The sequence below is a fragment of the Vigna radiata genome, chromosome 5 (genome assembly GCF_000741045.1).
Source record: "Vigna radiata var. radiata cultivar VC1973A chromosome 5, Vradiata_ver6, whole genome shotgun sequence".
Lineage (NCBI taxonomy): Eukaryota > Viridiplantae > Streptophyta > Magnoliopsida > Fabales > Fabaceae > Vigna > Vigna radiata.
This window is the reverse complement of record NC_028355.1, coordinates 28063634-28087377: the sequence shown is the minus strand read 5'-3', so window position 1 is coordinate 28087377 and position 23744 is coordinate 28063634. Positions and strand designations below refer to the sequence as shown.

Below are 23744 nucleotides of genomic sequence, written 5' to 3'. Positions count from 1 at the left end.
CTGGCTGTTTCTCATAAAAACTCCATCTATAGAATCTTGGTTGGTGATGACATACTTTTTCCTTTTCCAAAAGAAAAGAAGATTCTCTCATTCTTCATGAAAATAAAGTATCTCTTCAAGAAAAAGCAAAGGTGCTGGATAACCTATACACAAAAGTATAACCTCTAACTTGCATGAATCACAATATCTTGGTTAGTTTGTTCACGCCAAGAGGAATATTGGAAGGATTTTTTCATTACATTAATTGCTACTAAAACCCATTTTACAATTATATTTTTGTTGCTATATGTTTCACGTTCTTGATGCAAAATGCTCATCTTTTGTTAATGTTCAATGAAAAAGTGACGTCATAACATTCAACCTACCTTCTGAAAACACAGCAATGGTAGGTTCTCACAAGAAAAAGAAAAATTTTCCTATTGGAAGCACATTTAAACTTCCTGCTGAAATACCAGTTTGGCCACCAGGTAGCAGCGTTATTCAATATGCATATCTTCATTTCTGTTCTGCATAATAAGATAAGAAACAAGGTGGCCAAAATTTCTGATTCATTTGGTTATGGTAATTTTCTGTGATGGTTTTTTCTGGCCTTGTCATGGATTTTGTAGGTGGTGGATTTGCAACAGGCATCATTGACCTTGGTGGTGGGTTGCTAGTGTCACAAATCACAACATTCAACAAAGTTTGGAGTAGCTTTGAAGGTGGAGCAAACAATCTTGGGGTAACTTTTTTTGAACCAACAGGTTTATCTGAAGGATTCTTCATGCTAGGATGTTACTGCCAACCAAACAACATGCCTCTTCATGGTTGGGTTCTTGTGGGCAAAGATTACTCTTCACTCTCTAATGGAGCTTTAGCCAAACCAGTTGATTACAACCTGGTGTGGACCACTAGGTCCTTGAAATCGAAGCAAGATGAAGAAGGCTACATTTGGTTACCGATAGCCCCAGATGAGTACAAACCTGTAGGCTATGTTGTCACCACCTCACCAGAAAAGCCTTCTCTTGACAGAATCAGGTGTGTCAGATCAGACCTCACCGATGAATGCACAAGATACCATTCAATGAAGATTTGGAGAACAGAAAGCAAGAGGTTTGGTGTGTTTGATGTTAGACCAATGAAGAGAGGCATTGGAGCTGAAGGTGTAAGTGTAGGAACCTTCCTAGCTCAAAGTGGAGGAGGGACAAACCCTAAACCTTTACCTATAGTTTGTTTGAAAAACACAAAGGCCAGTTTTTCCTACATGCCCAATTTATCTCAAGTTGAGGCAATGATCAAGGCCTATTCTCCATACATGTACTTGCACCCTATGGAAGAGTACCTCCCTTCTTCTGTGGACTGGTTTTTCAGCAATGGGGCAGTGCTGATGGAGAAAAGAAAGGGTGTGATAAGGGAGAATGCAATAAGAGCAAATGGCTCAAACCTTCCCCAAGGTGGTTCTTTTGATGATGATGAAGTTACATATTGGTTGGACCTTCCATTGGATGAAGCCAAGAGAGTTAAGGTAAAGAAAGGAGATTTGGCAAGTGCAGAAGCTTATGTTCATGTGAAAGCAATGCTGGGTGGGAGTTTCAGTGACATTGTGATGTGGGTTTTCTACCCATTCAATGGAGGTGCAAGGGCAAAGGTGGCATGCACCAACATTCCTCTAAGGGGAAAAGGAGAACATGTGGGGGATTGGGAGCATGTGACATTAAGGGTAAGCAACTTCAATGGAGAACTGTGGAAGGTATATTTGTCACAGCATAGTAGGGGTGAATGGGTGGATGCATGTGAGTTGGAGTTCCAAAATGGGAATAGGGTTTTGGCTTATTCTTCTTTGCATGGTCATGCATTGTTCCCAAAAACTGGGCTTGTTATGCAAGGGATGAGAGGGTTAGGGGTGAGGAATGATGCTGCTAAAAGTGATGCAGTCATGGATATGGCAAATGGGTTTCAAATAGTTGGTGCTGAATATTTGAGGTCTGAAATTAGAGAGCCACCATGGTTAAATTATTGCATGAATTGGGGTCCAAAGAATGGACCAAAGGGTCCTAAACAGAAGGATAGTTGGGAAGGAGATGAAAGGTGTAAATAGTACACTTGTTACCAAATTATATATTTCCACTAACACACTGTAAAAAATTCATAATTCATCAAAATCTAACCAAATGAAACTTCTCTGTTTATCTTTTTATTTTATTTTTTCTTAACCCACTATTTTTAGTTAATTTTAATAATATTTTTTAACAATATTTTGATAACACATACATGATAGTTTGTGATTGGTCCGTTTTAAATATCTTTTTAAACATAAATTTAAATAAACTAATAAAATAATTACACGTGAAAAAAATTGTTAAATAAAATTTTCAAAATATCTTAACATCCAATGAAAAATTAGGGTCCACTTTTTTATTTCATTCAAGGGTAGAATGGACACTACAAATTAAAAGGTGCTAGAAGAAAAAATGGAGTGTAGAAAGTAGTAGCCATTGAGAAATTGGGTTAATATTTTAAATGGGCTTGTGATTATTTATGTATACCGGATGTTGTTCCCTCCACCTCTCCAAATGCACATTATTTTAATTTATTTCAAAAATATTCTATACATTTTTATTATTTTTTTTATTACAAAAATACCTTACACTTTTCCATTATCCTCAACAATCTTTCCTTTTCTCTCTCTACATTAATGGTACATAATTCATATTTGAATTTGTGATATACTACAAAATATAAAATTACCATTTCCATTTTATAAAATTAAAAGTTAGATACAAATACAAAATAATAAACATAATAATATTAATAGTAAATAATGATATATTATTATTATGATATACTAACTTTATAATGACGAAAGAACTAAATAAATTCTAAATCTTTAAAAAATAACTTTTTTTTATATTTTAAGTATTTAATAATATTTTTATATTATTTATCTAATAAATTAAATATTTTATTCAAGTTATTTGAATCAAACATGTCGGTGAGTTAAAACATAATATAATGTTAAAAATTATAGATATTATTTGTAAAAAAAAACACACATATATATAAACATTTTTCTAGAAATTTAGAACAAAATTTTAGCATTTATTAAGTAATTTGAAAAGAAAAAAATATATTCAACAGCGAAAATAAGATTGAATCAAATTTATTTAAAAAAATATATCATAAGATCAAATTTGAATCATGTAAATGCTCCATTAATGAGCCATTTAAATGATCCATTAATGAGCCATGTAAATGCTCCATTAATGTAGAGAGAGAAAGCGAAAGATGATTAAAGATAATGGAGAGGTGTACAATATTTTTGGAATAAAAAAAAATAGTAAAAATATATAGAATATTTTTGAAATAAATTAGAATAGTAGAGAAATGCAGGACCCAATGGGAAAGGTAGAGGGAGAAACACCCATGTATACCATTTTCTTGGCTGCATCTTCCTACACCTCTTATCTTTCTTTTCTCCTCTTGTAGCCCCAAAAATTTTAATATTATCATTTTACGCTTGATTAAAATATATTAAAAAAACCCTAAGTGGTATCCTTTCATTCTTCCTTTTTTAGGCGACACTAACATCCTGTACCTCCCTCCATTTTTTCATTAGACATGTAACTTTCACCTCCATTTTTTCCCTTTTCTTGTTCTACATTCTTTTTCTTTTCCTTGATAATCTCCACCTAACAATCTCCATGACAAACTATTGCAAATCCGAAACCAAAATAAAATATACGATTAAACAAATTCACAAACGCATTGAAAGGTGAAGGAAAGGGAAGCATATGAGAAAATATGAAATAGTTTCGCAATTTAGGGATATGATTTAACGAATTACATTATATAAATCTAAGAAAATCACATAAATATAAAAATGTGTAAAATACCCATCTTTTAAGAAACTATAGACAAAAAAAACTTATATAAATATACATAAGCACATAATATGTACTAGAAATAATTAAAAAAAACAAACAAATACGAGTGAGAATATAAATAATACTCAATTTTGTAAATTAATTATAGAGTTTATATATATATATATATATATATATATATATATATATATATATATATATATATATATATATATATATATAAAAGGAAAGATGCATAATAAGATGGAGACAAGACTCGTTTAAAATAATTGTGGTGAGCAACATAGACTCTATGCACCTTAGAATAGTGCCATCTTCTACATTCTACAATCAATCTTGACCATTCATATAATTTATTATCCAATTTCATCAAAATATAGTTTAAAATGACATTATCATTTTGAAATGATAATGTAATACGGCTTCGAATAATAACATTGCATGCATTTTGATTTTTGTTTCCAAAATAGTGTTGTATGAAGTTGTTAATTGGAGAACAAACAAAAGGGACAAGATAAAGAGTTGAATAATAGGTTGACATCATTGGACTCTATAAAACTATATGTGTGTTTTCTTGTTTTGACTTTATATAGTATAATTGGAAGATATATTATCAAAATGTTTAGAATCTTATATATATTTTGGTAAATGAGATCCTAGGTTCACTTTGCTCTCCATTTGGAATAATCCTAGACTTTGACTATTACGACTTTGAATTTTTTGTTTCTTTCTTTATGCTTTTTAAGTTCATTGTCAAATGGTAAAAAAGTTGTCTTTTTTAAATTTATAGTTTCAAGGTAAAATATAGTACCATATGTCATTCACTCTTAATTTCAATAACAAACACGAGCCTTTTTAAAAGTAATTGGTTTATCAATAAGAAAAAAGTAAATTTGTTTATTTAAATTAATTTTATGAATAAATATTTTATTTTTTGCGATTTGTTTTTTTGGTAATATGAACTCATTCTAAATTAAATTATACTAAGATTTTTAATTTATTTTATAATTTACAATAATTTCACCCAATTCATTAATAAAAAATTCGCCTATCTAATATATGATAAAAAATAAACATAAAAAATTAATTGTTCAAAATTTACATATGATGTCATAATAACCAACATAAATTTTGAAATTTATTCATGATCAGAGTCTAACCTACATAAATTTATTCATGGAGGATTTGAAGTGTAATTCCCTTATATAAAGTCATATGGTTGTCATCTCTTGTCATTAGTGCATCATGAAGGGAATCTTCCTTATAAAGGTAAAGAAAATTGTGTATTCTTCTATGAGAAGCTGAAAATTAGTGGGAAAGTTTCTGTACAAGGAAAGGCAAACCCGTAACCTTTTCTCTAAAGGTTTCACTTTATTAAGGCAAAAGAGGAGAACGTTTGAAGAATTTCCTTCTACGTTACTATTGCTATAACTTATGTTCATAAAGTAACATCGTTGACACTTTTTATAAGCACATTCAGCCACTCCAACAAAATGCATCATCAGGTGAACATCACATATCTCTTCCCTTATTTCTTCATGACTCATGGTTTTGTAGCATTTTCATGCATTTTCAAGGGTTTGAAAACACTTGAAAGTGATTAATAACACCTTTTTCTTCTCTGCTTCCAAAATTTGGAGATTTTATCATCTTATAGCTAGTTTGCAGCTTATCATGAAGAGAGATATAAGGTGTATAATTTGACTATTTCTCTAATTCGTAAAGCCTATTTTTCTGTACATTCCTTCTTTTGTTTTCTGAGTGTGCTTTCCTTCATAACTTGATTCTTTTACTTCAAGGTTGTAGATATACAAACATTGTAAAAAATGCAAAGACGTGTAAACATTATAAATATAATAAAGTTCCCTCTCTTTCTTTTTATCTTTTTTAATGAACAAAAGAGTTTTTAAGAATGTAAATTTGAGGTTTTTGTTAAAAATAGCGTTTTGTTGCTAATTAAAAAAAGAAAAGAAACATATATAACATTTTAGAAGTTAGGTCTTAGGATATTTTTTATCTATCTCATAAATTTTTTGGATCAACTCCCACTTATTTCAAAATGTTTTTTATAAGTATTTTTACTTCTTTTATTTTCTGTCTCAATCCATTCTCAAACATTTTGAATTTAAGCTTCATTATTTAAATCCAGTAACAAAATCCAAAAAAATAATTCTAAATTAGTTGTATGAAATTTTTAACTCTTTTTGGAGTACAAGATATTACGAGGAAAGTAGATCATGGATTGGATTTTTCGAATCTAAATCTAATAAAAAATCTATATAATTCAGTTTTATTTTAATTAAATTAATTATATTTTTTTGCAATCCAATTTTAATTATATGAATCTCCTTTAGATTAAATTGAATGAGATAAATCTAATATACATTACGTCCATTAGATATGGGTCATGCTGACTCACACGACTTAGACACAAGTCGACTCGTGTCGACCTAGGTTTGGTTCATTCGACTCAACTTTTATCTAAGTCTTCTCACCTTAACGTCAGCAAGAACTAACTTGAATCAACCTATGCGAAACCGATTAGACTCGACTTAGGTCTATGTCGACTCGATTCCACCAGGGTTCGGGTTGAGTCGACTTAACCTAGGATCATCATAAATTGGCTTGACCTTAGGCTTGTGATGACTCAGTTTGACCCTTCGGCCTAGGTTGACTTGATTTGGCCTTCATCTCAGGTTAACTAGGCTTGACCTTCAATTGGGATTATCTCGGGCTGACTTTCAGGTAAGGTCGACTCAACTTGACCTTAAGACCATTATAACTCGGCTTGACTTTTAGTCCAAGCTGACTTAGATCAATCTTTTACCCTTGCAAAATCGGTTCCAAAATCGACATAGATACAGATGGTATAGAAATTTTTCACTTTCTATGCTGGTTAAAATAACAACTGGTATAGAAAATGTTTGCTTCTTCTTCAGACACAATTGGGCATCCAACATCTCATTAACCCAACAAAGCTCGAATCATACTACCTATCTCCTTCTTCCTCTAAGTGTTTCAAGGGGTATTTTCTGCCCCATCACAAAACCACACACAAAGAGCCTCAAGAACCACCACAATGTTGTAGCCATAAGAGCATAAACATTACCACCACCTCATGAATATGCTTCTCTATTGCAGATCCACTGATAACCTGTGACGTAAACCTGCACCTCGTCAGTGTTCACCAGTAGCGACCATGAGTTAGCCATCATATGTGTCAACTTTGAGTAGATTGCGAGCTTCATAGCCTACACTTGAAAAAGTAGCATCAGTCGCACACCTACCGTGATGAATTAAGATAGTCACGAGAGCACCACCACACACGATTTGAAATTGCGAAACCTCACTGAAAAACGTAACAACTACCATGAATGGCAACATTGAACGGTGGTGAGGCAACATTGAACGGTGGTGTGGCAAATTTGGTCTCCAACACTTCAAGTTTGTGCCTCTATCCTACTCTGGTGTCGACATGGTACCCATCAGATTCTGCACTACGAGAGCGACAACAAGAGCGCGAACAAAAACGACAACGATGGCGAATGGTCGACCAATAACGAAGACAAGAACTTAAGCAATAACGACAATCACGAGAGTGACTGATGCAAAAGATGAAGGCAACTTGAGGTAGGACGCGTGGAGTGTAAGGAGGAGAGAACATGAGGAGTGTAGGAAGGAGGAAAGTAAAGCTGCAAAGAGAAGGAATAGTGTGAGTGAAGCTTGTCTATGTAGGGTGAAAATTAAACATCACTTTCTATTTCAGTTTTAAGTTCAATCAGTATAGAAAGTCTTTGTAATTTGTTGCAAAATTGTCATCGCGTCACTTTCTATACTATTATAGGTCTAACAGGTATAGAAAGTGTTTCAGTGTAGATTTTGTGGGACCGAGACTAACCTGGATGACGTGACTTTATCGCTTTCTGATGCTTGGATTGCCTGGATCGCTCACTTTTCCTAGGTCTGGACCGTTCACTCCTGTTTCTGTTGTAGTCGCTTTCCTACCTTCGGCTCGGGCTGTTCGTTCTTCTTCTGGACAAAAGGGAGGGGGGGGGGAGGTACCTGCAAAAGGTATTCCGACGCTCAAGTTAGGAGCGTTTTGATGAACCTCGGTTCACAATTGAGTATTTAGTGATTTTATGAATATTTCTGAATGTGATTGGAGAGTGATTAGAAGTACCTGACTGGTGACCCTAACCTTGTATTTATAAGTTGTCTTATGGACCTTAAATTGACATACCTTAAACTGACATAAGCCCAATAAAATATAAATAGAATATAATATAAACAAACTTACCTAAAAATCTGGTTTAGTTGCTAAATATCTTTAATTAAATATTCTTGATTATATACCATACCATACAAAAAATATTTGTAATTTATTACAAAATTATCACTATGTCACTTTATATATTAGTTCTAGATCTAACCAATATAGATCTTTTCATATTTACAATTTTGTCACATCACCACTTATTATGGTGGATAGACTATAATTGCCAATAATAAGTCATCATAAAAAACTTAAATTCAAAACAAAATCGTCATATTAATTCTTTATAACTTAACACAAATGTTTTAATTGTATAAATTTCTATTTCTAACATCAATTATTGATTTAGTGACTCATCTTTTCAAATTTTTAGAACTTGGTTTTCAGTCTTTAATTAGTATTTGTTATTAATAGAGTAATTAGAGATTTAGACGATATTGTATCTTCTTTGGAGCATTAGTATTTATTATTTTTATTATTATATATATAATTTGGCTCAATTAAGTTTATTGAGTTAGATATTTAGTAATTTCTTTTATAGCACAATCCTAATATACTGTACAAAAAATAATCGAACTGACTACAAAAATATAATTCAGTTTGGTAAAGTTGAAAATACAGAGGTTGTTGACTTTTTTTTTTTTTTATAGTAGCTATATTTCACTATATCATTCTTTTGGGTTATATGGGTATGTAACAAGAGTGAAATTACATGTCTATGCTGAATGAAGTAAAATAGTAAAGTACACATACATACATGATATAATATACATGTTTTGCATATTTGTTACAATGTTTGTTATAAAAAAAAATATATATTTATTATTGACCTTTAAATTGACTAGTGTTTTAATTACTTGAATAGGTTGTTGAATTGTCTATGCATCATGATGTTATTTAAGCAGAAAAATTTCCATTATTTTGGTGACCCTCTTCATGAACTTTTAATTAAAATTAGTAAGCTAGGTTCACCATCACATGATTTAATAAATATTGCTCACTACTTTTCTTTTCCTTATCTTTATAATTGCTCATCCAATTCATTAAATTAAGCTATATGGTCCCAATTTATTTTCCTTTTTCGGAAAAAATAAGAGATCATGCAATAGCTAATTACTCATAAATGTCAAAAAGAAAAAGAAAGGGAAAAACTATATTCCATAAACAAAATTATTGGTAACTTGGCACCGAAAGAGAAGAAATCAGAGAACAATAAACACACTTATATTTTGAAAATTTCTATATCAAAATTTTACAAATATATAAAAAAAATAAAAAAAAATGTTTCATTTTTGGATTTGTTCTTCAATGAAGAAATCGTTTTCCATATTAAACATGATGATACAAAAATGGAATGATTCCTTTTCATTGAAGGTGACAATCTCTAATTGAATGATTTTCAGAGAATTATTATTATAGTTTCCTAGTTTGTATTTTCAGCTACTTATTTATGAGTCATATTGTGATGAAAATTGCAATGTGATGTTGAAGGAAGGAATGACAAAAGGGATAAAACAAAACTTGTGTCATGTATTCAATGGCAATGGAATCATCAAAAGGATACTCACACTATACAAAGGAGGATCTACACATCATGAAAAGGTCAATATCTCAACAAAATCCTTTGTTTTTTGGACCATTATGTTTTAAGTTTTTCTTAATTTTTTTAGTATATTTTTTTTTTCATTTTTACTTTATATGATTATTATTCTGTATAGTGTTCTTGTATTTGCTGGCCAAGATTGCCATTTGGTATTTTGAAATTGTCAAACACTTTGTAGTGTCTTTCTTGTCATCTATTTGTCTTCAACAATTTGTGTTTTTAAATTAGGTCAAACTGGTTTTCTATAAGCATGGTTTCCTTTTCTTTTTGGTTGCATTTGGGTGCATCTTTGTGTTAGGCTGTTAGCAAAACATAAACAATTTAGTTTTCTTATGGACAAAAAAAAAACTGATTCAGTAATTAATTTAATACAAATTAAACTAAAAATCAGAAAAATTACATGAATATTGTACAAATTACAACTAATGAATAAATTAATTTCAATAACTCACGGAGAAATTCACATAATTTTTTCTCTCTTCAATGAAAAAGTTTGTCTAATACACCTTCATTTATTTTATATCCCTTTTCATTGAATTTGAAATTAGTATTTTATTTGTAGAAAAGAAAAAAACCATTTGTTATAATAAAATGCAGTAATTTCTTAATACATGTGAAATAAGTATAAAATTGTTAAAATATCAATTGATTTTATTATTCTTTATTTTATCATTTAATATTCACATCTCTTACAAAAAAAATCTTTGTAAATAAATTTCATGTCCATTTCTTTTAGAATAAATATTACGAGAATTAAAAGTGTATTATACTTTTATGCCGTTATATTATCACAAACTATTATGTATGGCTATTGATTTATCATAACTCTTTAAATTTGTAAAAACATTTACTGATAAAACGTGTCATTAAACTTATTCTTACAAAGAAAAAAATATTTAAACTGAACTTACTTTTAGATTTATGGATGCACTTTGTATGTGTGTGTGTATATATAACATTTCTAGTATTAATTATATTATTATTCATTTTTAAATTTTAAAAGAATTCTTAAATTATGATAAAAAATTATAGAACATTCACATTGATATATAATAAGCACTGTTATTCGTTATATGTATAATTTTAAATAAAATTGTATTAATAGTTCTGTGAAAATATTACTTTAATTACTCACAAAATAATATGTTTTCAAATCATGCTGCTGCATCTTCACAATAAAGTTACAAAATGAAAGGAATAATATGTTTTGTACAAAAACATCAATAAAAAATAATAGAATATTATTCTTTTAATATTTTGTAATAAAATATTATTCTTTTTAATCATATATATTATATATAATATTTTTCAATACATTCAATATACCATTTCATTTAATTATTTTTGACCGAGTCAAATTGGTGTGTTTTCTTAATCATTAGCCTAGACTTCATAATTTTAATAATTGATTAGGACTACATTTCAGTTTCTAATTGTTTTATCTTGAATTCTGTTTGTTGAATTTCAGAAAGTCAACAACAATAATAATAATAATAAACTATCAAAATTACTCCAATGCAAAAGGGTATGAAAAATTTTATAGGCAAGTATGTGTAATATAGTATGCACATTACAACACTAAGAAAAAAATATAATAAAATACATGTAGAGGCAGTTATTCAACATATTCCAAAACAATACTATTTGTGCTATAATTCAACATCCATAATTTTTATATTATAATAATAAAAGAAAGTTATTAATAAGAAATAAAATAATTTAATTTTCTAGTTTCTGAGTCAAACAATAAATCTTAATTCTCACTCACATTAATTATCTTTCTTTCATTCTTTTTCTCTCTTTTTTCATACCATCCCTCTATGAAACAGAAAAGAACTTTTTGGGGAACAATGATGTTAAGTCAAAAGCTGACTATAATACATTTATTATATGATTTCTTAAATCGCGAGAAATCAGATTATCCCTGAACCTTGTTCCACTCTGCTACATCTTTATATATCCTCAAACCTGGTCAATTCTTGCACACTTTTTTTTCTCTCTCTCTATCTGCTTTTTCTGTTAGAAAGAAGAGGTAAAGGTAACTGCGTTCTAGTCACTTGCTTGATATTCTCTGGTCTCGATGTTTATCATTCTTTTGTCTATGTTAGGGAGATAAGATGTTTTTGTTTTCTTGTTAGAAGATAAGAACAAGTAAGCACTCCATGCATATATGCTAATGTAGCTACCTAGCAGGCCTGCATGATATTAACCATATATTATATGATAATGATATGAAATTTGTGAATATTTTATTTGACATAAAGGTTTGCATGCTGTGATGTCAGTTCAGTTCCTTGTGTCGCAGGCCGGCAGAGAGACAAAGATCTCTTGTGTTGTGTGTTTTCCAATGTTAGCTGCTGCTTTCTACGTTTTATATAATATTTTGAAGCATAGTAGAAGATAGCTGAGTTAAACAATAGAGGGTTCCTCAAAAGAAGAGTAGTTGTAGGGTTCCTTTGTTAAGAGGGTATTGGTGTTTACTGCAGCAAAAGCAAGAAGAATAACACACCAAGAGAAATTGAAATGGAAGGCAAAGCTTTAGGAGAAGTGAGAAGGCTTCACATCATTTACTTCCTCAGTCAGATTGGTGGTCGTGCAGATCATCCTCATCTAATTCGTGTTCTTCATCTTACTCGTAATGGAGTTTATCTGAGAGGTGTGTTGTGTTTCCTTTGTTCATTTTCTGCATATTGTTGTTTCTGGTGCACTACGCATAAGGTGATGTGAATAGAGTAAAGAAATGCAGACACTCTTGGTTTCTATCTTTTCTCTTGTCACATCATATTACCTTTCACATTTACAATCTCTTTCTAGGTGTTGATGGATCATTTTTGCTGTGATTAATGTGATTTTTATTAGCTAACGGTATTGCCTTTTATTTATCTCCTGAAAAGATGTCAAGAGATGGCTTGGGGAATTGAGAGGAAAAGACTTGCCTGAGGCATTTTCTTGGTCCTACAAGAGGTTGAGTGCTTGGGTCCATTTTTTTAACCTTTAACCATATGTGTGCATTGTGATGAATTTGTAACTAACAATTATTGAACGGCAGAAGGTACAAGAGTGGATATGTGTGGCAAGACTTGCTGGATGACGACCTCATAACCCCCATCTCTGACAATGAATACATCCTCAAAGGATCACAAATCCACACTACCCCATTTGGTATGTACTTAGACAAAATTTCTATTCCCACTTTTGTTATTCTCATTAATATTTCAGTATGGCCACCCATAATTTCTATCCATGGACATTTCCAAAGCATTCTGCACTTTTCCAATAATGTCAAAAGCCTCATTAAGTTGGACAACTTTTTCGATAATGCTGTAGCAACAACTCCTTCACTAGAAGAAAAGAAACCTGTAGTTTGTGATATCCATGCTGAAAAGATGTGCCCTCAATTACAAGTTGTAGAGGACAAAGAACACCACCAGCAGCAACACCAGCAGCCGCCACTGTCTCTAGCAGAAGAAGAATCTCAGATTCAACCAGACCAGAATTCGAAAACAAATTCTCCAACAAAAGGGTCATCAGAAATCAGTCAGGACTCGTTGGTCTTCAGCTCAGACAGGTCTTCTGTGACAGATGATGACTCTTCTAAGGTTGAAGAAGAGAAGCACTTAGAGATCACAACAGGCAGTGAAATGCACCAGGAGAAATTAGAGACTTGCTCATTGCCTTCCTTGTATCACAATCTGTTGAGTAAGAAGGGCACTCACAAAGATGACCAAAATAAGACTCACTCACCTGATTCATCCCTGTCCACCATATCCACATCATCATCTCAATCATCCTTCACTAAGATCAGAAGCAATTCTACCAAAGTTTCTAATATTTTTCGAAATTGGATCACTTGTGGCACTGTGGAAACAAACGATGCAGCACTCGTCATCATGAACCCGGCTCAAACAAAAATTTCGAAGGAACCCAGCAACATACCTGAATCAAAAGCTGAGATTTGTAAGGGAGACCGATTGGGAGGATCAGAGAGGTGCTTTAGGACTTCTTGGGGTCATCAAGACCAGAAACAGCAATATGGCGCAAGGTGATGAGTTATGCTATTCATTGAACTTTGAATATATTTTAAACTAATGATCCTAATATTATTATCTACTTGGTTTCTTCTTGATTTCTCATTCTTTTTTCTTGTTTGCAGAAAAAGCTTTGATGGTGAGGAAACAAACAGGAGCAGGAAAAAGTTAGGCGACTTGCTAAATCAAAGTTCTTCCAAACCATTTGGTGGACCAATTTGCTCGTAAGTGACTCAAAATGTCACCTCTTGAATATAATTTCAATTATTACCATTTCAACAGTATGGTGAGAAGCAACTGTGCATGAAAACTCACGGTTATATTTGTGGAAGATGTTTTAGCTCTGTTGAAGATCAATAGGATACAATATTAGGACTTGTCAGGACCTGATTGAGGCTCAGCTAAATGAGGTGCATGGAGACCAGAAAAGCTGCACTAGACTGTTTGTTATTAGTCTAATAAGTATGAAAAAAATTAAAACATATATACTGAAACGACAAGTGGCAAAAGTTTCCAACAAAAAGGCCAGTGAAGTGAAGATTCAGGGTGGTTGTATAAGTCTAGTCAAAATCCATAATTTAGATTTTCTTGTAATAAAATATAAAATATAAAAAAGGGTTGACATTTATTAGCAGATTGTGATGTTTACCAACTTTTGGCTGCGGGGTATAGTGTTAAAGATTTCACAGTTGTTTCATGCATGTCAATTAAATGAGAGGTAGTTAGTGTAGTATGTATGAGCTATGTACTTGATGCCCATATGTTTCGAGACACTTTCAATTTCACGTTTTTATCATAATCATCAATGAGAAAGACCATAAATAGGACTTGATGATGCAGGCAATGTGGGAAGTCGTTTAAGCCTGAGAAAATGTACAAACACATGAAGTCTTGTAAAGGAATGAAAGCCTTGGGAAAGTCAGCTCCAATTGTTGAGGAGGCACAGCTTCCGAGATCATCAACTTCATCCCATACACATTACTTTTGACCAACTAAAATATCAAAGTATACCTTCATCACAGAAGGCGTTAGCTTTTGAATTTTGATGTTTTCACACATGGTCCTAGTGCTCTTATAAAATGTCTCTATCAGTGTCTCTTTCTTTCTCTACCATACCCTTTGGCACGATTATTCTTTTGTCTTGAAAACGAAACCAAAACATTCTGCACCACAGAAAAAAAGCCAACCTTTTGGCACAATACTACAAACCAAGAATTAACGGTTTGTAGTCAATAAACGCAAAGAATGGCATTTGCTCATACAATAGCCAGAACTACACCTTAAGAGTGTACTTGATATTTCTAAAGGTTAGCTTAAAGACCGTAATGGAAACAAATGACCAAAAGGTTAATCCAAAATGAATTACAACATAAATCTACAGTCAATAATAGTAAGTAATGACATATCCTTATCATAGAATACAACTCAAAAATAGTACAATCTTGGGAATTACTTTGTTCAGCCAGAAAGTTAAATTAACTTATACAAGGGTTAAGATCCTAACTTTAAATCTTCACCGTAATACCAATGTCAGCTGTCCAATGCAGAGTCAGTTGAGGATAGTTTTCTCCATTTTCTCAATTTTGTTAGTCATTTTGTTATTGCACATTTATTAATTAGAAGCAATAGTGGAATTAACATGCTCTAGTAGAAACCGGTACAATTTTTTCCTTAGCTTCTCTACTCTCCGATCGACCTTATCTCCACCAACCAAATTATCTAACCAGTGATTCACCTGTTTGAGCTGTCCGAGAAGACTTGCAATTTCAGTGTTCACTTCATTTTTCAACCCAAATTCATTCCGTAGGGACTCCTCCAAGTACTCCAGGAACCATTCACTAGATGCCTCAAGCAGTTTTTCAGCCAAACTTGCAGCCACCTTTATTTCAATTCCTTTTGGTTGATCCTGCTTGGCAGCATCCTTGTTCTTGGTTGCCAAGAGTTTCCGCTTCGCAGAAGGAAGCTTTTTAGCAATTGAATTCGGCAAGGGACTTGCTTGAATTGCTCGGTTTTGCTTGCTTTGAGCAGTTGCATTCTCAGTATTGATGTCCTCAGGAGAATTCTCAATGACAACATAATGACATTTCTCATCATTCAGAACCTCACTTTTCACCTGTTTTTCAAATAGATTGAATCTGGAAAGATTGGTACCTATGGCAGCTTGTACCCAAGATATAGCATTCATTCCACTGGGAACTTTGCCAGCATCTTCTGTTGCACACTGCAGTGTAGAGTGGCCGCTTGGCTTTGGTTCGGGAAATGGGGTGAGCAAAGAATCAAACAGCACTAAAACTCTCCGCAAACTCAGGTGAAGCTCCAAAAACTGCTTCACAAGTGATCCAGCAGAATGTGTTTGATATGACTTGCAAAGTTCTGCAAACATGCTGAGAAAGAATGCTCATCTCAGTCGATAAAATTATAAAGCCATTCCAGTAGCTCATCTTTACCCAAAGGAGGAAAAAACAATGTGTATGTTTCTGTGTGTGTTGTGTTTAGCTAACTTCAAGAAAAGTAATCACTTTAAGATAGCTTTAGAAAAGAAAGAACTATTTCCCTGAAGAAGCTGATCCAGACAAGCTATTATTAGAAAACACAGAAATTTCCTTCCAATTCTGATTATCTACAAGTGACAATGATAGTGATTGAACAACCATAAGACTTGTCATGATATTTGCTTGGCAAGAAATTTAGTTGAAATAACATTCAAATAGTGACACGCATTTAGAAAGATAAAATCCACAACAACTTGTACCCTAAAACTGAAAAGGGCACAGGGGGTACAGGTACAGTTTACAGCACAAATCAGTTAACCATATTTTGAAAGAAACAGTACAGAAGCATTTCTGTATTTCAATAACAAGAAATGCTTTCAGAAATTAGAAAGTGTTTAGGTTCATTATATCGTTAAATGCAATATTATAAATATTGCATGACCAGATAATATGCATTTGTAGACATAAGTATGGCCAATACCAATGAGAAGGAATCGCAGAAAGAGGTGACAAAAACATAAGAACTGTATTATCTACAATAAAAATATTAAATAAATATATACCACATGCATTGGATCACAGTATCTGTAGCAGATGCTTCTTCAAGAGACCGAACAGCCACCAAAAAAGTAAAATTTCTATGACCTACAACTTGCTGCAAAAGAGTGGCACAACAAAATTCAAAAACTAGAGATGGTTGAGTAAAAGTTTGAATATTAGCAAGACACGAATCCAGTTCAATACCTTTGCAAGATCACACATGGAGGGTGAGAGATCATCCCAAGATGCAGGAGTATCGTAAGACCAAGTCTTGAAATTGAGGGGAACCTTTACTAGTTGGCTATGAACAGTGTCACCACAGGGTGACCAACTGCCATTACTCTTCCTCAGAGGAGTGTTTGTCAATGATTTTGGACACAGATTCTCATTTTTTTTCTTCAAGGGTGAGACACTAGAAGTTGGAGATTTTAGCGGAGAATCAGCTTTAGTAGAAATCTTCTTGTCTATCACCTACAGCATCATACACCATGTACCCACAATAAGCTTCAAGAAAGCTAAAACACAACAAACGACGCATAAAAAAAAACCTTTTTTGTCTCACACAACATCAGAGTAAAAGTGTTATAATCTTGCTGCATGCAGTGCAGACATCAGAGCTTGTAGCACCCTCAAAAGTACCCTCTACCAAGGCCCTACCATAAACATTCACGAAACACATTTACGTAATTCATTGCCAAAAAAATATTGACAACGTTTCAAAGCTTACGAAGAAAAAGCTGTGGGCGTGGTCCACAACAACAGAAATTAAAGCCTTTTAAAAGCACAAAAAAATTAAAAAAAAAAAAAAAAAGAAGAGGGCCCTCATTTATCCAAAACGGTGATTTAACAAAAGGAAAAAACAACATTCAGCAGTGGGACGACAACCTCACGTTTCCTTAAAAATCTACAACCTTAAACTTGGGACATTGCTGAACACAACTTAATGACTACTATAATATGTCCGCCATCAAATACATACTATAAGAACACACTCACTCACTCCCTGACAAACCCTCTATTAAACCACCCCTTCAAAGAAAACCCATGCAAAATTTACAACAAACAGTCCAAGGGATCCAAAAGGAAAAACCTTTCATTCATCAAACAAACTAAGAATTAAAAATAAAACACAAACTTAAATGCAGTTCAGATCTTTTACTCGAAGAAAAGGTGAAATAAAAAAAAAATTATTTGATAAATAAAAAAATCCTTTTTTCCTCTCCGTGTTCAATTCAAATTTAAAATTTTTTTCTCTTATTTTCCATCCATCATACTCCCTGCTAAAATAGGAACTTGGAACAGTGAATGAAAAACAAAGAAAAGAAAGCCCATTAAAAATTCTGAATTTAAAAAGTTCATTCCCATATACAAAAATGTTTTTTTCTCTCTACCAAAAAAAAAAAAAACAAAGATACTTCCTTTTCCCTCCTTTTTCTTCCCTTCTATTCTCCAAACATCCCCACATGTGAGTAAATGATTGAAAGAAGAAGAAAACAGCAGAAAAAGAACAGCAACACACGTTAGGCGAAGTGGGGTTGGATTTCTTGTGCTTGAGTTTACCACCACCGGAACTCGCAGAACCGGTTTTCTCCTTGCGAACAGGGCTATGATCCCAGACCCTTCTCGCAGAGTCCAAACTCAACCTCCTCGTCTCCACCTTCTTCTCAGCGACCCTCTTCTTCACCCCTTCAGTCTGGCTCTGGAGCGCGTGGAGGGACGCGCCGGGGAGGAGCTCTGTTGGGTTGCCGACGCAGGGGCGGCGCTTGGGCAGGACGGTGAGACCGCGGACTATGGGGACGGGGGAGGCGCGGTCTAGGCGGGTGACGTAGACGAAGTGGCCGAGCTGAAGCTTGTCGGAGCAGATGAGGTGGGCGTCGTCGTCGGGGACGGAGACGAAGGCGGAGTGGAGGGAGTCGGAGAGCTTGATGAAGTAGCCGCGGGTCTGCAGGGCGGAGGTGGAGGAGAGACGCGGCACGATCTCCGTGACCTGGAGGAGGGCCTGGCGGTGCGCGGCGGTTACCTTGCTGCCGGCGTTCTCTAGGAGCTTGGAGAGGACGCCAGGAGTTAGGGACGCCATGAAGGTGCAGTGTGAGTAGTGGGAATGGAAATGAGAACAATAACTGAAACAGAAAACTTTATGATATTTGAAAAAATAAGGAAACTAAAAAATAAATTTGTTATGTGAAAGATTTTCTAAAATGAAGTGAATAACTCTTTTTCTTGTTTTAATGAATATTCACTGTGTTTAAAAAATATCTTTTTCTTCATTTAAAAAAAAAAAGGATAACTCTAAACATAAATTTAATATTTCCACTTCTTTACTTCCCGTACCTTATTCTCACCAGAATAACTGTGGTACTTTCTCTTTTATTCGTAGGAGGGTGAAGGTGAAAAGGAAGAAAATATTTAAAATTATTTAAATATTTGATATAATATGTCATCTAATAATTTTTTCAAGCTTTTGAGTGAGACAGAGGAAGGACACAGAAGGGTGATTACACATGGCAAACACAGAGATGCCACTTTTCTTTATATTTAAGTGAAGAAACAGAGGAAAGCATAGAATGGGACAGCAGAATGGACAGTACAAGGCGGGGGGTTCAGGTTCCTCCTATTCACATAGCATATTATTTCTTTATATTTATTATTATTATTGAGTTGAAGAAATATTTTATAATTTGAAGCTTTATATCTCATAAATATAAGAAATTTATCCTAGATGTAGATTTTGAGAGACAAAAGTTAATTATAATAAATGTATAGTTTTTGAGTTTGTTCAATATATTAGTATTTCATAAATAAAGTTAAATATATATGTTATGTTTTTAAGTTATAAGGGTTAAATTGTGAAAGTCGTGTTGTGATGATTGTATCGTAAGGCCAGTATTATTATATATGCATTTTATTCTTATTATTAACTATTAATTTAGATTAAGTGATGAACTTTGTTACGATGGAAATGATAGATGAACTTTGAGACGTCAACATAGTTGAAATATCAAAAGACTATGTTTGTCAAGTTAATTTTGTTCTAGTGGGAGTGATTAATTTATAGGTAATGATATATAGACAACATTTAAATGACACTATCTTAATATTTAATTTATATGATTTGAGAATAATATTGTTTTATGTAATATTGTTAATTTTCATTAGTTTATCTTTTTTTCTATTTTATGAATGGTATTCACTCACGTATAACATATTATTATTGTAAGTGTAAGTAAATACCATTCATAAAATAGAAACAAAAGATAAACTAATAAAAATAAACAATATTATTCTCAAACCAGAACCAATGAACGTGGATCGAACACGTGACCTTCATCTTCGGTCTGACGCTCTCCCAACTAAGCTATCCCCGCAAGTTGTACGTATTTCCTACTGAAAAGATTATATATAAAATTAAGTTATCTATGCACGTTTAACATTATCAGATACATGCAGTTAAGTTTAAACAAATTGTTAATTATATTTATATATACACTAGGTTTTAATAGTTTGTTCCTTTATACTATTTTTAAGTTAATTTTAATTTAGTCTTATTATTTAAAATTTTCAACTACTTTTAGTGTTTATTAAAACTTGAATGGTATAAAGTGTTAATAAGAAAATGATGACTCGATAAATATGTTAGTAACTTGTTATTTGAAATCATACAACAAATGTCACGTTTTATTTTTTATTTTATTAACATGATAAAAATAGCTAAATTATTATGTTTATTTCAATGAAATATAATTAAAAACTTATTAAAATAAATAGTGGAAGAAATAAATTATTTCAATAATTTATTTTATTTATGTAAATCTCAATTTAATCAGTGCACATGAATGTGTTTGCTTTTTCTGGTGGACGACAATTACATTGATTTGTTAAATAGAAGTATTCATAAAAGTTATAACTTAAAATGATAGTTTTCTTGTGAGTTATATTTTAACAGTTACAAAGTTAAACTTCAATCTTCAAATGAAAAACTTCAACCTCTCGGACTATAGCTTCCATGGGAAATTGCCATTAGACCTTCTAGAAACATATATACTTCTATTTCCCATGTTTTCCAAATAAATCTATGTTCACCATAGTAAATTTTTATCTTGTTATTATATATTTTTAGGATTATTAATCTGTCTTTAATATTAAGGGGCTAATGGGATATAATTTTTTAGGAAAAAGTCTCTTTAACAATTCTTTTTTTGACAATTTTTTGACAACGCGTACGTGACAGCTTATGATTGGTCCGTTTCAAATATTTTTTTAAAATAAATTCAAACAGACGAATGAAATGGTGACATATGTCCCATTGTAAAAAAGTTGTCAAAAAGAATTGTTAAAATATCATTGTCAATTTTTTATAACTTTGGTTTATGAATTCTGAAATTCAGAGGTACAAAAAATCCCATCAAATATACAAATTATGAGTATAAAACACAGTAGTTTGGCTATAGCAAAAAGAGAACTGCTACAGTACAAATTCATGTCAGAGATTTCCAATCACATTTCTGAGTTCCAGATTTCAATGTTCAAATATTAAGGTAACAAAGGAAGAAATATTTCAACCATCTGTTCCAAGACTTCTCAATCTGTCTAAAGGGCAGCACTTCTAATTTGTGAAAATGGTAATTTGAAAATAGCCCTTTTCAAGGAGTCATAGAATGAACAATTTGATAAAGTGATTTTAGATCAGGGTCCGACATCAATTCAAGCGTGGCTGAAAATGATAAAGTATATGAACATTTTACAGATATAAAATTCCACATTCTACTCACTTTTTATGTTATTTATCCATTTGTACGATGTGATTGACTATTCATACATTAAAGCCATACACAAAGGTGTCCACATACACACGGACCACATAAAAGAGGCCAACACAAAGATCCACATACACGAACAATGTGCGCGAGCAGCTCGCCGACGTCGCGGCATGAGCTGGTTCCAGAGGTCGCAGCAGGAGCTGTAGGAACGGAAGTGAACCAGTAATGTAGGGTGGATGGATTGCCATAGCAGGCGAACAAGTTGGTAATCGATTCGCATCCACTGGTCCCTTTCTTCGTCAAGTGATCGGCGAAACCTTGGCCTCGGAACCAGAGGAGAACATAGCCCACCCAGGAGAGGAAGTTCTGACCGTTGAATTTCACGGGGGTTATGAAGGAAGTGATGGGGAAGGGTAAAGGTGTCGTTTTAATGGAGGAAGATTCTTCTGGAGAACCAGATGCAGAACAAGCAGAAAAAGCAGAACAAGAAGAAGAAGAAGAAGCCATGAATGGAGATTGGAATTTGGAAAACGCTACGAGTATTCAGAAGCGTGGAGAAAGACATGCATGCTATTTCATGCACTATACATACGTCTATATATATATATATATATATATATTGAGATTTTGTAGTTGATATAAAATAATATTTTTAAAATGAACAATATCTTATAATAACCAAAACACTGAGTTTTCGAAAGTTCAAATTGTTCACTACTACTGCTACCATATAAGTTGTAGTCAATTTGTAGAATTGAAATGGTGCAGCAACTGTTTGATGAATGGACAAACTGTGACAAGACTTAACTTCTTGTAGTTACATAACAAGAAAGCACGTCAAGAAATTCTAATCTAAGTGTTCTATAAATATTTCAAACTGCATGCATGCAATGCTCACATTTGGTTAAGGAAAAAGAAGAAATTTAGCTTACCAAAGCGCGGTTATCAGATGGACTTGACGTTGGAGAAACATTTGAGCTTGGGGGTTCTCTCTTTCCAAGGCAGTAAAAATTGAGATAATCTTGTGGATGATACTTATCAGAGAGACCTGCTTTTGCAAGGGCATCAGCAATAATCTTGTACATCATAGACATTGTCTGTCCCTATAGTCAAACAAATTTCAAATGCAAGGGTTGTAATAGTTAAGTACCTTTCAAGGTTCAATCGTCTTTGTTATGCCAAACACAAGAATAAACAAATTGTGAATTCATTTTCTTCAACCAAAGGTGAAAGAAAGCACAAGTATGTGACTACTATGTAGGAATATATTCCTCCAACTGATATCCAAGCATGCATCAAATTTGTGGTCATTGTAGATTATTAGAACATTTCCATTATCTACACTGCAGTAATATCTTAAAAAATGTTCATCTGTTTGTGAAAGAAACATGTTTTACCAAACTGACTTCCTAATTTAGACAGACTTACGCGGAAAGTACTGAAAATGTCAATCTGGAAAATTTGTAGATTAGAAATTGGTCTGACCTGCCAGAACAAGATTTCTTGAACAGCAGCACTTGTTGGAACACCCTCTGGCCACATTGGTATAACTATATATACAGAAAAACGATCATTTACACTGATCTTACCAGCAATTTTCAAAGCCAACTCCATGGGAACCAAGTGGTTTGCACCTGTTGAGATAAAATTGGCCTTACAGTTGCAGTGTATTTTCTAAAGCTACAAATATAAAATACAATACAAAAGAATTTTGACATTGAAACAATGCAGAAATTAACAAATGTCTGAAAATTAAGTTCATCTACCAGCTTTATTTTTATATGAAGGCCAGTGAAATGAGGAGCCCAGAAAATACTGATTCTCAATATATATAAAGTGTTCGGCAGATCTTATTGCTCTTACATAAGCAGTATGGATGCTTTGATCAACTTTCAAATTTTTTCCACACAAAAGATTCTGAAAAAAGAAAATAGAAGTTAAGGACTAATTTATCTGAATATAACTTGAATAAACACTCCAATGTGAGGTTAATGAAAACAATATGCACTCAAAGTATAAAGGCGAATCACTTTTTCAACAACCTTACCTGAGCCTTAGCTTTGAAAACATCCTTTGGAAAGCCCTTTACAGATCACTACCAGTAGTCCCCACACGAGCAGGATCCATCACGAATATGATGAAACCGATTGGTGTCTCTGACTATGATTTCCCTCTTAACCACCAATGA

The 23744-nt window shown here is 32.8% G+C and overlaps 4 protein-coding genes across 6 annotated transcripts; 2 read left to right on the top strand and 2 right to left on the bottom strand.

The window, feature by feature from the left end:
• The first annotated feature begins 297 nt into the window (after positions 1 to 297).
• On the top strand, positions 298 to 2156 carry LOC106761594. Its single transcript, XM_014645158.2, has 2 exons — positions 298 to 467; positions 609 to 2156. The coding sequence occupies exons 1-2, from the start codon at positions 383 to 385 to the stop codon at positions 2075 to 2077; spliced, it is 1554 nt and encodes a 517-aa protein (XP_014500644.1). The 5' UTR covers positions 298 to 382; the 3' UTR covers positions 2078 to 2156.
• Positions 2157 to 9668: 7512 nt separating this feature from the next.
• Positions 9669 to 14953, top strand: LOC106760568. Of its 2 annotated transcripts, none has more exons than XM_022781300.1 (7): positions 9669 to 9738; positions 12226 to 12395; positions 12634 to 12703; positions 12789 to 12901; positions 13067 to 13781; positions 13893 to 13991; positions 14608 to 14953. In XM_022781300.1, exons 1-7 carry the CDS (start codon positions 9674 to 9676, stop codon positions 14753 to 14755), a joined length of 1380 nt encoding a protein of 459 aa, XP_022637021.1. In that variant the 5' UTR covers positions 9669 to 9673; the 3' UTR covers positions 14756 to 14953. The 2 variants fall into 2 exon arrangements, with proteins under 2 accessions (XP_022637021.1, XP_022637022.1); XM_022781301.1 differs by lacking the exon at positions 9669 to 9738 and adding an exon at positions 11676 to 11777.
• An 86-nt stretch (positions 14954 to 15039) lies between these two features.
• LOC106760567 lies at positions 15040 to 18986 on the bottom strand. 2 transcript variants are annotated; one of them, XM_022781299.1, is made up of 5 exons: positions 18319 to 18986; positions 17004 to 17270; positions 16823 to 16914; positions 15919 to 16151; positions 15700 to 15829 (listed from the first exon to the last, which is right to left on the bottom strand). In XM_022781299.1, exons 1-5 carry the CDS (start codon positions 18874 to 18876, stop codon positions 15819 to 15821), a joined length of 1161 nt encoding a protein of 386 aa, XP_022637020.1. In that variant the 5' UTR covers positions 18877 to 18986; the 3' UTR covers positions 15700 to 15818. The 2 variants fall into 2 exon arrangements, with proteins under 2 accessions (XP_014499474.1, XP_022637020.1); XM_014643988.2 differs by having other exon boundaries at positions 15040 to 16151.
• Positions 18987 to 21491: 2505 nt separating this feature from the next.
• LOC111241698 (phospholipase D delta-like) lies at positions 21492 to 23458 on the bottom strand. Its single transcript, XM_022781298.1, has 4 exons — positions 23420 to 23458; positions 23042 to 23190; positions 22489 to 22659; positions 21492 to 21922 (listed from the first exon to the last, which is right to left on the bottom strand). The coding sequence occupies exons 2-4, from the start codon at positions 23168 to 23170 to the stop codon at positions 21617 to 21619; spliced, it is 606 nt and encodes a 201-aa protein (XP_022637019.1). The 5' UTR covers positions 23171 to 23190; positions 23420 to 23458; the 3' UTR covers positions 21492 to 21616.
• Positions 23459 to 23744: the final 286 nt, after the last annotated feature.

What these genes read in the sequence shown, in the direction of transcription:
- LOC106761594 (XM_014645158.2), top strand. Translation starts at nt 383, where the DNA reads ATGGTAGGTTCTCACAAGAAAAAGAAAAATTTTCCTATTGGAAGCACA. An exon ending in AATACCAGTTTGGCCACCAG is followed by an intron (nt 468 to 608) that starts GTAGCAGCGTTA and finishes TGGATTTTGTAG; the next exon opens with GTGGTGGATTTGCAACAGGC.
- LOC106760568 (XM_022781300.1), top strand. Translation starts at nt 9,674, where the DNA reads ATGGCAATGGAATCATCAAAAGGATACTCACACTATACAAAGGAGGAT. An exon ending in TAATGGAGTTTATCTGAGAG is followed by an intron (nt 12,396 to 12,633) that starts GTGTGTTGTGTT and finishes TCTCCTGAAAAG; the next exon opens with ATGTCAAGAGATGGCTTGGG. An exon ending in TTTTCTTGGTCCTACAAGAG is followed by an intron (nt 12,704 to 12,788) that starts GTTGAGTGCTTG and finishes ATTGAACGGCAG; the next exon opens with AAGGTACAAGAGTGGATATG.
- LOC106760567 (XM_014643988.2), bottom strand. Translation starts at nt 18,876, where the DNA reads ATGGCGTCCCTAACTCCTGGCGTCCTCTCCAAGCTCCTAGAGAACGCC. An exon ending in CCAACCCCACTTCGCCTAAC is followed by an intron (nt 17,271 to 18,318) that starts GTGTGTTGCTGT and finishes ATGATGCTGTAG; the next exon opens with GTGATAGACAAGAAGATTTC. An exon ending in CCATGTGTGATCTTGCAAAG is followed by an intron (nt 16,915 to 17,003) that starts GTATTGAACTGG and finishes ACTCTTTTGCAG; the next exon opens with CAAGTTGTAGGTCATAGAAA.
- LOC111241698 (XM_022781298.1), bottom strand. Translation starts at nt 23,170, where the DNA reads ATGGAGTTGGCTTTGAAAATTGCTGGTAAGATCAGTGTAAATGATCGT. An exon ending in AAGAAATCTTGTTCTGGCAG is followed by an intron (nt 22,660 to 23,041) that starts GTCAGACCAATT and finishes GTTTGACTATAG; the next exon opens with GGACAGACAATGTCTATGAT. An exon ending in CATCTGATAACCGCGCTTTG is followed by an intron (nt 21,923 to 22,488) that starts GTAAGCTAAATT and finishes TTCAACGGTCAG; the next exon opens with AACTTCCTCTCCTGGGTGGG.